Here is a 12,774-nt window from a genome sequence, read left to right on the forward strand (position 1 = left end):
CTCTTCCACAAGCAGTCGTATCAGCAGGGAGCATTGATAGTTTCAAAAAACTATTAGATGGGCACCTTAGAGACCACAACATACAGGGGTATACAATGTACGGTTAAAAGCAAACACACACACATCATAGGTTGAACTGGATGGCCTGATGTCTTTTTTCAACCTCACTAACTATTTAACTATGTAACTATGTAGAGGCGCATCTTACTCTCATCTTCCACCCGTAAGTCTAAATTTCGAAAACCTTTTTCTGTTTCACATCCATGATAACACCCTTTTTTAACCAGGATTCCTTCTGTTTTTCAAGGTCATGCATGCTGGGCTTAAAAAAATGCTGGTTCTTTTGGCAGAAAAAAATGCTCATGTTTTTTTTTTGTACAGGCATTTGGGAGGGTTTAGCATTTTTTTCTGCTAGAAAACTCCTCTGAAAAATGCAAACCAGAAGTTTTTTTTTTTTTTACTGCCTCTTAACGCTGAGCTTAACCACTTGCCGACCGTATAACTTAAACGGTGGCAGATTGGCTTCCCTGCGCTGGATCACTTACCTAGTATGTGGTCTGTGCACTCAGGAAGGGGGCATGCATACATGCAGGCCAGGCCCGTTGTGCTGTGATTCGTCACAGCACATGCCAATCACCGGTTTCCAGCCAATGCACTGAACACAGCTCTGTGAATGTAAACCACACAGAGCCCTGTTCAGTGATGGAGGATCCCATTGTTTGTTCATTCTAAGCAGGGAATGAAAATAACTAGATCCTCAATAAAAGCAGCACAAACAAAAAAACACTTGTTAGGCACACATTTAACCCTTTGATTGTCCTAGATTTTAACCCCTTTCTGCCCAGTGTCATTTGTACAGTGACCGTGCATATTATTAGCACTGATCACTATAATATAATGTCACTGGTGATATCAGTGGTAGTTATTCAGTTCCCCCCAGCGTCCGTGTCAGATGCTGCACTATCGTAGTACTGTTACAAGTCGCTGATCATCGCCATTACTAGTATATAAATGTAGCACTCTCCTAGGTAGGTGCTAGGAAAAAGCATCTATTTGCTCCTTCTGCTTATCAGTGGAGCCTGACCTGTTAGTTTGCCTGTCACATGTTTCCAGGTGTCATTCACTGGGTCTGGAGGAGTTTCCCCACTGTATCCAATAAGAGAGCTTGTTGGACAGTGGAGGAAACCTAGCCAGTGACACATCATGTTTTATGGCAGTCCCAGTGGGAGGGCATTCTGCAGTGCATCCTGGGATTGACCATAAATACAGGGGGGACATGTGACAGGGCATCTGGCGGGAAGCAGAGTCCCAGGAAGAGGTGGACGGCTGTCTCTCCTCCTGCAGTGTGTGAGGAAGGGGGTCTTAGGCGGTCGGCCTAGTGAACCAGGTGTGGAGCTGAGCTGCAGAGGATCCAGTGGTGCTGACAGTTGAGCTGCTGGCAGAGTCTCTTGGAAAAAAGTGTCTGTGAGTACCAGGAGGTTTGCCTAAAGGTCTGCCCAGGAAGGGGAACCACTCCAGAGAAGTCAGGGGGATCAAGGAGCTAGCTCACACAGGAAGTGTAACAGTAAAGGGGGTGCCGTGTAGTTGACCCTGAAGAATAGGAATAAAGGGGGTGCCAGGAAGGGCCCTGAAGATTGTTCTGCAGTACAGTACAGTTTACCTCAGACAGTTCATTTCTTACTACTACACTGCTTCTGACATGGTGAAGCAGCGCACTCAGCATTATTCAGTCATCCGCGCTAATTGTGCATAGTTGTATAAGTTGGAGTATCCCACTCATTCCCTTCTCCCATCCAAGTTCTCAATAAAAAAACAAAAACCAAACCCCTAGACTGTTTCCTGACTGAGCCCAAATCACTTGAAAATGTTAAACTGTCGTACTGTTGCTATTGGTAACCCAGGGGAACTCGTAACCAGCAGCTCCCAAGGGAGTAGTGCTACATAAAAAAATAAATAAAAATTCTAGTATATATTCCCTAGTATGTAGACGCTATAACTTTCACACAAACCAATCAATATACACTTATTTTTAACAAAGACACATATAGCAGAATACGTTTTGGCCAAAATTTTTTAAGAGATTCGATTTTTTTTTAATTTTTTTTTCTTAATGGTCGGTCAGGTGGATCAAACCTGCGGTTTTTGTTACATAAAGCCACAGGTTTTCATTGTGCAACACTAAAACTTTGAACATCAAAGTCGTATAACAAGTCGTACCCCATGTTTTCCTGGCCATGAAGGGGGTAAAACCTTCCAGAGCTGAAGTGGGTAAAATATTCCTCAAAATGTCCTAATGTGCATGGACACCTAGGATAACATTGGATAACAACCTAGGATAGCAAAATGCAAAACTCCTGTAGAAGCAGTGTTTAAGCCCAGCCTGCATGGACCCTTAGGAGGAGATTTACTAAAACTTGGTGGACACAATCTGGTGTAGCTGTGCATAGTAACCAATTTTTACCAACCGGATTCTAATTTCAGCTTGTTCAATTAAGCTTTGACAATAAAACCTGGAAGCGGATTGGCTACTATGCACAGCTGCACCAGTTTGTGTGCACCAGATTCAGTAAATCTCTCCCTAAAGCCAAGTACACACGATCAGAAAATCTTACGAAAAATACCACTTTCTAAGCAATCGTACCTTAATCTGATCGTTGGTATACAGCTTTTGAGAGCCAATTACAAGTGCATGTGAAAGTATCCAAAGGGACAAATGAAAATGTTTCTCGTATGATACCAGATCATACGGTATTTGTTTAATCGGTACCGTTTTTGTCAGAAAATACAATACATCACTTCTGAAGTTGTATTCTGTCGTATGAGAATTTTCTTAAATTGTGTAACCTCTTTATTTTCAATATGCAGACTAGCATTTGCCCGATATTCTCATCGTGTGTGTGAGGCTTTAGGGTGTTTTTGTTAAAATGCTTCAAATTTTTTTCCAAATTGCCCAATGATTGTGTACAAGCCAGCAGTTGGAACAAACCTGCTGTTTTGTTACACAAAGCCACAAGTTTTCATTTTGCAACATTTAAACATTGGGCACTGTGCAGGCCAGCCACTGACGTCATTGCTTGATAAGGACATCAGGAATCTGCACAGCATCTTTTTTTCACTTTCAGTACTTTATTGCATTAAAAAGTATAATGACATGCACTTTCAAGTGTATCTAGACTAATATTATGCCACATTCTGGTCCTTCGATGTGATAGTTGCATTTGTTTTAACTTTTCAAGCACTGGTGATCTTCCTGTTGTCGTTTCCAGTGTGCTGACAAAGCATAAAGAACCTTATCTTAAGGTAGTTTTATGTGACAACAATGGCTGACCCTATAGATGCAATGGAGAAATTGGTGTAGCCATGAAGGGAGAGGAAGTGTTATTTGCAGGACTACCAGAAAATTAAGGAAAAGGGGGGAAAAAAAAGTAATAGGGTTCCCTTTTAAAATACAAGCCAGCATGCAGCCCCTCCTCCTTCCTGTACAATACCAGGCCTCATACCTTTCAATATTGGGGGGCGTGGGGGACCTTGCGAGGATGGACAGCAAAGCCTCCTCCCCCTTGCATGACACTGTGTCCCAATGCTGAAGGACATAGAGCCTCTTTCCCACATCCTGTTTCCCCCAGATTTTCACCCCCATCCCAGGGTAAGAAGAAAGCAGTACATCAGTACACCTTATAACCCATTCTCAAAAAAGTGGTAAGTACATAAACTTAGGTGATATCCTCCCTGAGGAAGTTACGTGACCCTGTGGCGTAACGTTTATAGGAGGGGCTAATCTGTCGTAGTGCTGAGGTGCGCATTGTGAGCATACCATGGTAATACTGTCTGATTGTCTTATACCCGCACTGTGAGGCCTGAATGCTTTTTTACAGTTTGATGCACTCTAAGCACCAGGAAAATTAGTGTTTATATTTACTGCCTACAAAAATGGTTATTTTAAAAGATAAAGCACTATGTCCAGCTTTCTCTCTTTATGATTTGGGCATATGGAGAGAAGTGTAAGGGAAGGAGGATTCTAAACTCAAGATTTCCACCAAAGGAGTGAAAGCATAAAACAGATCCCCAGAGAGGGACAAAAGCGCATATAGACCATTGGTTGGTGTTATCCCCCAGGTGAGGACACATTGGATGAGGGGATTATCACTAATGTATGCGGATGATTGAAACACACAGTGGTGAACACAGGGCTGGCCCAAGACATTGTGCTGCCTTTGTCCAAAAATGAAATGCTGCCCCCCCTGCAAAAAAAAATAAAAAAATCACGCCCACCAAAAGGCCCACACAATTTTATTTTATATTAGGATAATTAAAATTAAATTTATCAGGAAGTCAGATTTATATGCAACATCACCTTGTCTACATGCCCAATTATGACATACCATTATATTCAATTCCAAACTACTAACTCCAGTATTATTTAGTTTGTCTGAAGGATTGACGTCATTGCGCACACCCTCCGCCTCCTCATACTTATTAGTTTGCGCTATGGGCGGCAGTATGAGATGGGGAAATGCCGCCCGTGATGCCCCGCAAGCTGATGACACACAAAACTGCTCGAAAAAAGAATCTTGGGCATCAATTTGCCGCCCTTCTCAGAGTGGAAGGGCCGGCCCTGAGTGAACACTAAGGAAGCAGTTGTTTGGATATGTGAACAGAAGCCTGTTTTTTATGAAAGATTAGACACTTTATGGACTGATGCATTGTTTGTTTTGTTCATTTTATATATGGTTTGATATGATATGCTGTTTCTGAAAATTGCTATGCAAACAGATTTAAAGGGATACTAGCACATTAGCATTTGGGAGCGCGGCACCACTTTTGAATATAAAGTCCAAATATCTCACTGGAGGTTTGAAGTTATGTTGTAAGCGATCCAGAGGATGGGTTTTCCACTTTATACAGGGTAGATGGGCTTGTAGAATGGTTAAAGTCGTATTAAACCCAAAACCAAAAATGTGTTATATTGCAGCTTACCAAATATTCAATGTGGTGGCTGCATCAGTTTTCTTTTCTTTGGCTCCCCCCCCCCTCTATTTCTACCTTGTGATCTGACCAGTAGCATACTTCTGGGGGGGGGGGGTAGTGTTAAATATATTAGCAGGTTTAGACACACTAAACAGATTAAAGTTGAACTCCATAATCAGTTATAGCAAACAGTTTTTTTTTTGTTCTGAGATGAAGGTTTTGCATAAATTAATAAATGAAAGCTGATCATTTTATTCACCCCTGCCAGTGTTAAGTGGTTTGTCAAAACCTTGTAAACTGATACATTCGGAGAGCTTGTGCTTTTCAAAAACAGACTAGCTGGCTGGAACACCAGATGAAAATAGAAGAAAAAAAGTCTAACAAAGGAAACGAATACAGGTCTCACATCTATGGATTGGTTGGGGTGGATAGTTTTAATTAGCCCCACTACTCATAGGTTGGTGGGTCAAGACCTATTGCTTGTAATTGGGTTTTAGAGGCACTTTTATCTATTTGGAATGTCTGTGTCCTCCTTTGATCTCACTTTGTTTTCTGTGTCTGAGATCTGTGTGATTTGTCTATGACCTTCCATACTGCGATCAGTTTTTTTTGTTGGAATGCTTCTGATGATATGGTCAGTAAGTTTGTTTTATGTGTACAACTATTTATGTCGTCTGTTTTTTGTAGTTTATAGTAAGCCCTGATAATGTTGGCGCACCATCGCAGCCTTCTGTGATGATTCATCTGTGGAATCATTGATAACTGCTGTCTTAGGTGGCAGCAGTTGTGAGATGGAAAGCACTCGGCGGAGTGCAGTTTTGTGATGTTCTGTACTTGTCCATCATGGAGGAATGCTGTGGGTGATATGATTGCCGGCTGGAGGACATGTTCGGTCAGGATGGAGCTCTGTAGCTTGTGACTAAAGCCTCGTACACACGCACCGATCGCCCGATTGTTGGCTTGTTAGTATGATGCTTCCGACAACCGACTGCGACTTTTCTGCCGAACAAAATCTGGTGTGCATGCTATAAAATTTTTGTTGGCCGTCAACAGAACGGCCGATTGTTCGTCAGTCAGTACAGATTTTGGCAGACAAAAATCTGATGAGCAAAACTGGGCATGCTCAGAGAAGAAAAAACACACGGAAAGTAAACCAGAACATGACATCACTTCTGCAGTTGGTTGTTGTTGGCCGACAAAATTCGTGTGCAGTCTAGAGCACATTTCAACCAACACGACAGCACTGGACAAAAGACGGCCGATCGGTCGGCCAACAATCGGTGCGTGTGTACGAGGCATTACTCATCAGACCCCAGAACTGGACATTGATCCATGGTACATTTTCCGTATTGCTAAGAGCTGCACTACAGACATGTATTTATTGGAAGAAAAAAGGCTGCTATATTCCCAATGCTCCCTAATTAAATATTGTTCTTTAAGAGCTAGTGTGAGCAAAATCACACATTGTGCTAATGTCTGTTTACTTCAAGCCTTAGGGGAGCTCATATAAGCTGTAACTTCTTTAATTGTGGTTCAGTGGATACAACCACTTGAAACTTTAATCTTCTGCTTATTTTATAACCAGTCTCTGCACAAAACAAAAAGTGTTTATAATTGTCTTTTAATAACCGCTTGCTGTAATGTTGATTCAAACAGACACATATAACATTGGCGCTTTAAAATTCATTTATTATATCTTGTGTTTCTGCCATGGTAGGAAAATTAGATAGTTATTGATCGACTTTGCTTCTCAGAATTGTAAGCATTTATTGGAAAGTCCTGCATCTCTTCTGTGCCCCTTAGGAGTTTCATAATCTATTTAAACAAAAACATGTATTTTCTGATACTCCCTGGTAATAAATCTTTCAAGCAATGCATGGCAATTTTTGCCTCCTCTGATATGTTCCATTGCTCAAGTAACTTGGATAATGGAATAGAAAAATGAAGCCTGCACTTTTGTATGTGCCAGAGAGACTGGCAGTTTATTATATCACTGGCTGTGGTGCAAGGTTTGATGAAGGTATTGTTGCAAAAAGTCAGGTTGGCTAACCGCTATTCCTAGGGAAGCCTTAAGCCCTGCTTTCATAAATCACCCATTTCTGACTTGTCTCAGCCGTGCATCAAGGGATACTGTGGAGTACTTTTTGCAAGGGCATGAAGGAATGTGTTTCTCTTAATCACATCTGTGGGAACTGTAATAAAATAACCTATGTTGCTCCTTTTGACATCCCTATAATATGGCTGGTGCCAATAACCTTGTATATATCATGTTTTTTTTTTATGGGTTATTCTGCATTCCTGTAAGTCACATCTGTTCTTATATACTGGTGGCTACCTGGTCTTAGAAGGTATGTTTAATGAACATGGACATTTCTTTATATTTCCTATAACAGGCTTCGTTTGTGTGCAGTGTAAATCAGGGCTTATGAAGATGATCACAATTAAAAGGGATTTGTTGATGATTATTGTCATCACCATGCCGGAAACTGCTCAAAACTAAAGCCCCGTACACACGCACCGATTGTCGGCCGAACGATCGGCCGTCTTTTGTCCAGTGCTGTCGTGTTGGTTGAAAAGTGCTCAAGACTGCACACAAATTTTGTCGGCCAACAACAACCAACTTCAGAAGTGATGTCATGTGATGGTTAACTTTCCGTGTGTTTTTTCTTCTCTGAGCATGCCCAGTCTTGCTCATCTGGCTTTTGTCGGCCGAAATCTGTACTGACTGACGAACAATCGGCCGTTCTTTGTTGGCCAACAAAAATTTTATAGCCTGCACACCAGATTTTGTTTGGCCGAAAAGTCGGTTGTCGGAAGCATCATACTAACAAGCCGACAATCGGCCAATCGGACGTTGGCCGAATATGTACGGCCGACAATCGGTAAGTGTGTACGGGCCTTAATATGGCTGTTAGGAGTCGGGCAGTAGTAGGCCCTAGAGCTGGAAAGATAAATCAACTGATTTTACCTTTTTTTGACAGGTTCTTTTTAAAGAGTTATTTAAGGGCAAACACATGGGTTGGACCTGGTTTTGTCATTTAAATGTGCATAGAGATGTTGCCTCTTGGACTAGACAGTTAGTAGTAAGTTCCACAAAGTTGGAAGTCTGCAATAAGATAAGTTCCTTTGCATGATTTTCAGTTACAATATCTGAAAAAAAACAAACAAACTAGCTGTCGGTACAATAAAGATTTAATGTGGGCTAAAGTATTTATAACTCTATACCAGTTAGGTGGATGACTGCTTTCCTATGGTTGTTTGCTGTGGGTTGATGCATACATTGCATTTTGTACTAACTTATAAAGGTTTTACAATTACATAGCTCTGTTGTAACACTACAGAAAATATGGCCACTTCTCCTGCCTCTACCAATGAGGCAGCGCAAGGTCCAGAACTCTTTGCTAGCAGGCGGCAGATGGCAAGATCTACTGGTTCCTTCCAGTTCAACTGGAAGGCTTATGAAGAATATAGAATGTTTTATTATTTGTTGATAATAGAAGAATCTGAAGTTTACCCATAGTAAATATTTAGATGTGTCATCTCCTCATATACACAGACACTTGCATTCTGATTGGTCCTGTGAGTTGCACTGCCATGTAACATGCAGTAGCTTTTATTACCAAGCATCTGTGACTCTTGTATACTAATGTATTGGTGTTTATTTCCAGGTGCCGTGCAGCGAGAGAAGAAATACCAAGTACAGCCTGGCTTTGGTGACAGACGTGGAGGTGTCATTAGTGCCAGAACATATTTTTATGCTGACGAAGCAAAATGTGACTATCACATGGAGACCTTTTTAAATTGTATTGAAGCATCAGGTGAGTGTTGAAGCCCAGTTTAAAAACCCTCCTTTTTTTGGTGTAAATTTTATGGACAGTTGTGTAGCTTCACCTTCGTAATTTAAATTGAATGTGTCAGTAGAAAAAATGCACAAATTCGTAATGCAGGGTATCAAGACATTCTTGGAAGAAAATCCTGGGTAAGCATTCCCTGTGGTTCCCCCCCCCTTCCCCCCAAACTTGGGGCATGTACAGTATACAAGTACACACTCTGTGCTGGAGCCAAGAAAGTTTTCTGCAAATAAATATTAATCCATTCAATGTGTGCATTGAATACCAACTGCTTGTGCCTCTGCCTGTAAATTCGAGCAAGCATTTTTTGCATTGTTCGTTCTCAGTCTTGTATTAGGTTTTGGCATACGGCATTGGGTTTAGCAGCTAGTTTAGGTCAGATTTGGGAGTTAGGCGAAGTGATGAGGTTATTGTTAGGGGATAGGGTAAGGGTTAAGACTGGGTGGGAGAGAAGGTAGGTGTTAAAATTAGGTCAATTATCTGTGTTGGGGAGGAATTTTATGGATAACGTTAAGTGTTTGGAATTAGCTTAGCTTTTTAGCCCTTGTTCACGTTGGAGCGACTTGTCATGGGATTTTACAGATTTGGAATGATACATCAAGTTGTTCCATGCTAGGCTCTCTGACCTAAGGAAGCAAATATCATCTGTTTTTACTAAGATGGACAGACAGAACAAGAATGGTATATTTGTAATGGGGAAAAGAACAGGCAACACTTGTGATTTAGTTCTTTGCTTACCTTTTTTGTTGCTCTACCTTCCAGAGTTCAGTTCCTCTTTAACGTTAAGTGGAGGGGGTAGTTTAGTGTTTGGCCTCATTCACACAGACATTTCATAGCTTAAAAATCCTTGAGTATAAGATGACCTATTTACCCTTATGCATTTGGGGAAATAATGCCATACATGGCATGCAAAGACAGGTGAACGCTGATATAGGAGCATTTAGCGCAGGGCTCGACAAACCCCGGGCGCCAGGTCGCATTGGCGACTAGAATTAGCGGCCTGGCGCCTGGGGTGCAGTGCAGGAGGTGTTCTGTAACTTTGCGCAAATCCCCCCCCCCCACCCCCCGCGAGTGCGCAGACTACTGCGTCGTCCGATAATTGAGGTCGCGGCTTTTTGGCCTTCTTGAGTGAGGCGATTCCAATGGGGAACTGGCGCCCTCTTGTGGTGGCCGGGAGTATGACAAGCAGTCACTAACAAGATTGTTTCCCCTGCCTGTTCTCAATGCCCGCCCATCTCCTTTCCAAGAGGAGAAGAGATGGAAGTTTCTGCAGGCTTCATCTGGCGCCCTTTGCTTAAAAGGCAAGTGAAAAGGGAGTGTTTTTTTTTTTTTTTTTTTTTTTTTTTACATTATTTAAAAAAAAATTAAATTCATTTTTTTTTCATCATCTCCCTGCCCTGCCATGCCACAGTCACACAGCTGAAGTCCCCATTCACACAGGCTGTCTGATCAGATCCGCCTGTCAGTTTTTCAGGTGGACCTGATCAGACCCTTCAGTCTCCTCTATGGAGTGGCAACCCGCCTCCATCCGATCCTGTTCACTAAAAACAGACGGATGGTGGTTCTATTTTCCATCCGTCTTGTGAATCGGATTGGATGGCATCGGATGGAAACAGTCAGACGGTCCGTTTCCATCCAATTGCCCCATAGCGGAGAATGGGCTGTGTCTGCATAGAGTGGACAGGATCCGCCTGCTCAGCAGGGATCAGCAGAATGACCTGCTGAGCGGAGGTGACTGTGTTAAAGGGGACTACGGTTGCATATGTTACTCTTTGTCATTGGATCTCCTATCACCCCCACCTTGCTGCGCCCCCACCTTGCGGCACTGTCCTTCCCTAGTGAGCCGCTGCCCATCACACGCAAAAGTACAAGGCATATTCATGGCCACAAAAAGCCAAGTGAAAAAAAAAATGACATTGCATTAAACACCTGGTGTGTCACATCAGAATATTTTCATTATCTACACAAGGTAAATGCCTATGATGTTTGGTTCTAGTCGTCTTTATGTGTAAATTCAGGATAGGTAACTTTTGTCATTGAAAATAAAGCTTTGTTGTAAAAAAGAAAAAAAAAAGCTGGCTCCTAACTTTTTTAGCTGGCTCCTAGATTCCAAGCAAATTTGTCAAGCTCTGATTTAACGCTTACACAAATGTGGTCATGTACAGCAATTCATTTTTTTAGGAAGTTGTACATGGCACCTGTGGCTTACCAGATGCGAGAAAACTTTAAGATTAAACACATGTGCATGGAGCCTTAGTGTGATAGGTGCTAAGAAAAGAAAAATTTTGAAGGGAGGACATGGGGGCAAGTCTAAAATATCATTTGTTTTTGGTCCTGAACACCTTCTGCCCATGTCCTGCACCAAGGCATGCCGATTTTGCATGATTCAATTTTCTCATTATAAAATCATTTTCTAACATATGCAAGGGGTCTTGAAAAAGTTTTGACACTTTGTTATATTTAATAGCGTAAAAAAAAAAAAGTGCAAAATCTTCTGACTCAAACCTTAAAGGGTTGCTCTTGCTCTAAAATATATACATTTCCCACTCTGCACCCTTTGCCAATCTAACAGAATCAGTATACGCTAAGTATGATATGTTAATTTTGCAGGTTTGTACAGTTTTTAGGCACATACTGAAGTTGATATATGCAAATTCGAATGAACACTGTTTGAATCAGGTGGACATTTTTCACCACCACTCTTTAATTCACATGACATTCCCAATCTGCGCCAGTATCTAAATCTGCATTGGGAAAACATGCACAGCTCTTAACCATACTGTTGAAATTCAGAGATGCATCATTTTTATGTAACCTAGAAAGATTCAGCATTCATTATTTTATTTACCGTTTTACAAAATAAGTTCTGGTTTGTCGTCCTTCAAAACCGTTTTTTTTTATAGAGAATGGTTCCTCTAATGTATTTAAATGTGAAGTTCCACTGTAATGCGGTACATTGTGTGGCTGAATGGACATACTTGCTTGATCTGGAATTCCAGCTGCTATTTATTTGTTCTGCCTTACGTTTTGCAGCTGAAATTAACGTCCGCAGTGTGGAGCTAAATAACCTCTCTGCAAGGAGTTTAGATGCATTGTGTTTCTGTTTATTCTTTGAGCAATTAATGCATGCTTTTTTAACTCCTTGTGTGCTGCTGAAGACATTAAGGTAAAAAAAAAATATATATATATATATATATATATATATATATATATATATAAAACCTTGCAGCCAATTTACTTTTTCCTAGTGAGGAAAAGTTAAAACTTTGTGACCTGCTGTAGATAGGCACTTAAACACTTTTTATATTCTAAATTATTTATTTCTCCATTCTTGTTTTTGCCTTTTAGAGAAACTAAGTTTTCTTTTTGCTGCAAAAATTCTATATGTGTAGGCTGCCTAGTTGCCCGGCTGTCATTGACCTGAAACGAGTGTACTGCAGCACATCCATGAAGTCTGATCTCCAGACAACCGCGCTGGGATGAATAAATAAAGCGTAATGCGTAAGAATACATTTCTACTCCAGGTTTCTTCTTGGCTGTTCACATAAATAAGTCAGGGCATTCAATTATATTATCACTACTAAAAGAGAGAACCAGACTATTGGTTTGCAGATACTCAACTTAAGCAGAGATCGTGCAATCAAATTTTCTTTGTTTATGTGACCTGCTTGGAGGCATTCATCGGGCAGTGTTTTTTCAAAAGTTAAAGTATACCTAAAGGCACAACCTTTTTTTCTCTTTAATTCATTGCCCGACACAGCTCTTCATCTTTGTGACCGTAGGGTTATACTGCCCCTACAGGAGTAGGACACTAGGCAGAGAAAAAAGCTTGAGCACACCTATGGAGCAGCCCCTGGGGGTATACTCCCACTTCCTGCAATAGGTATTAGTTTTTTTTTTTTTTTTTTTTTTTCTGCCTAGTAAGGAGTAAGGACCTAGTTCCTTTCTGGGATCT

The 12,774-nt window shown here is 41.2% G+C and overlaps 1 protein-coding gene across 1 annotated transcript in view; it reads left to right on the top strand.

Moving 5' to 3' along the window:
• PRODH (proline dehydrogenase 1) overlaps positions 1 to 12,774 on the top strand; it is a 264,504-nt gene that overhangs the window by 95,835 nt on the left and 155,895 nt on the right. Inside the window, exon 4 of the mRNA XM_082253359.1 lies at positions 8,637 to 8,786. Coding sequence (XP_082109485.1) covers positions 8,637 to 8,786 — 150 coding nt within the window. The remainder of the gene's footprint in view (positions 1 to 8,636; positions 8,787 to 12,774) is intronic.

The sequence above is a fragment of the Pelophylax lessonae genome, assembly GCF_965119305.1.
Source record: "Pelophylax lessonae genome assembly, chromosome: 1".
Lineage (NCBI taxonomy): Eukaryota > Metazoa > Chordata > Amphibia > Anura > Ranidae > Pelophylax > Pelophylax lessonae.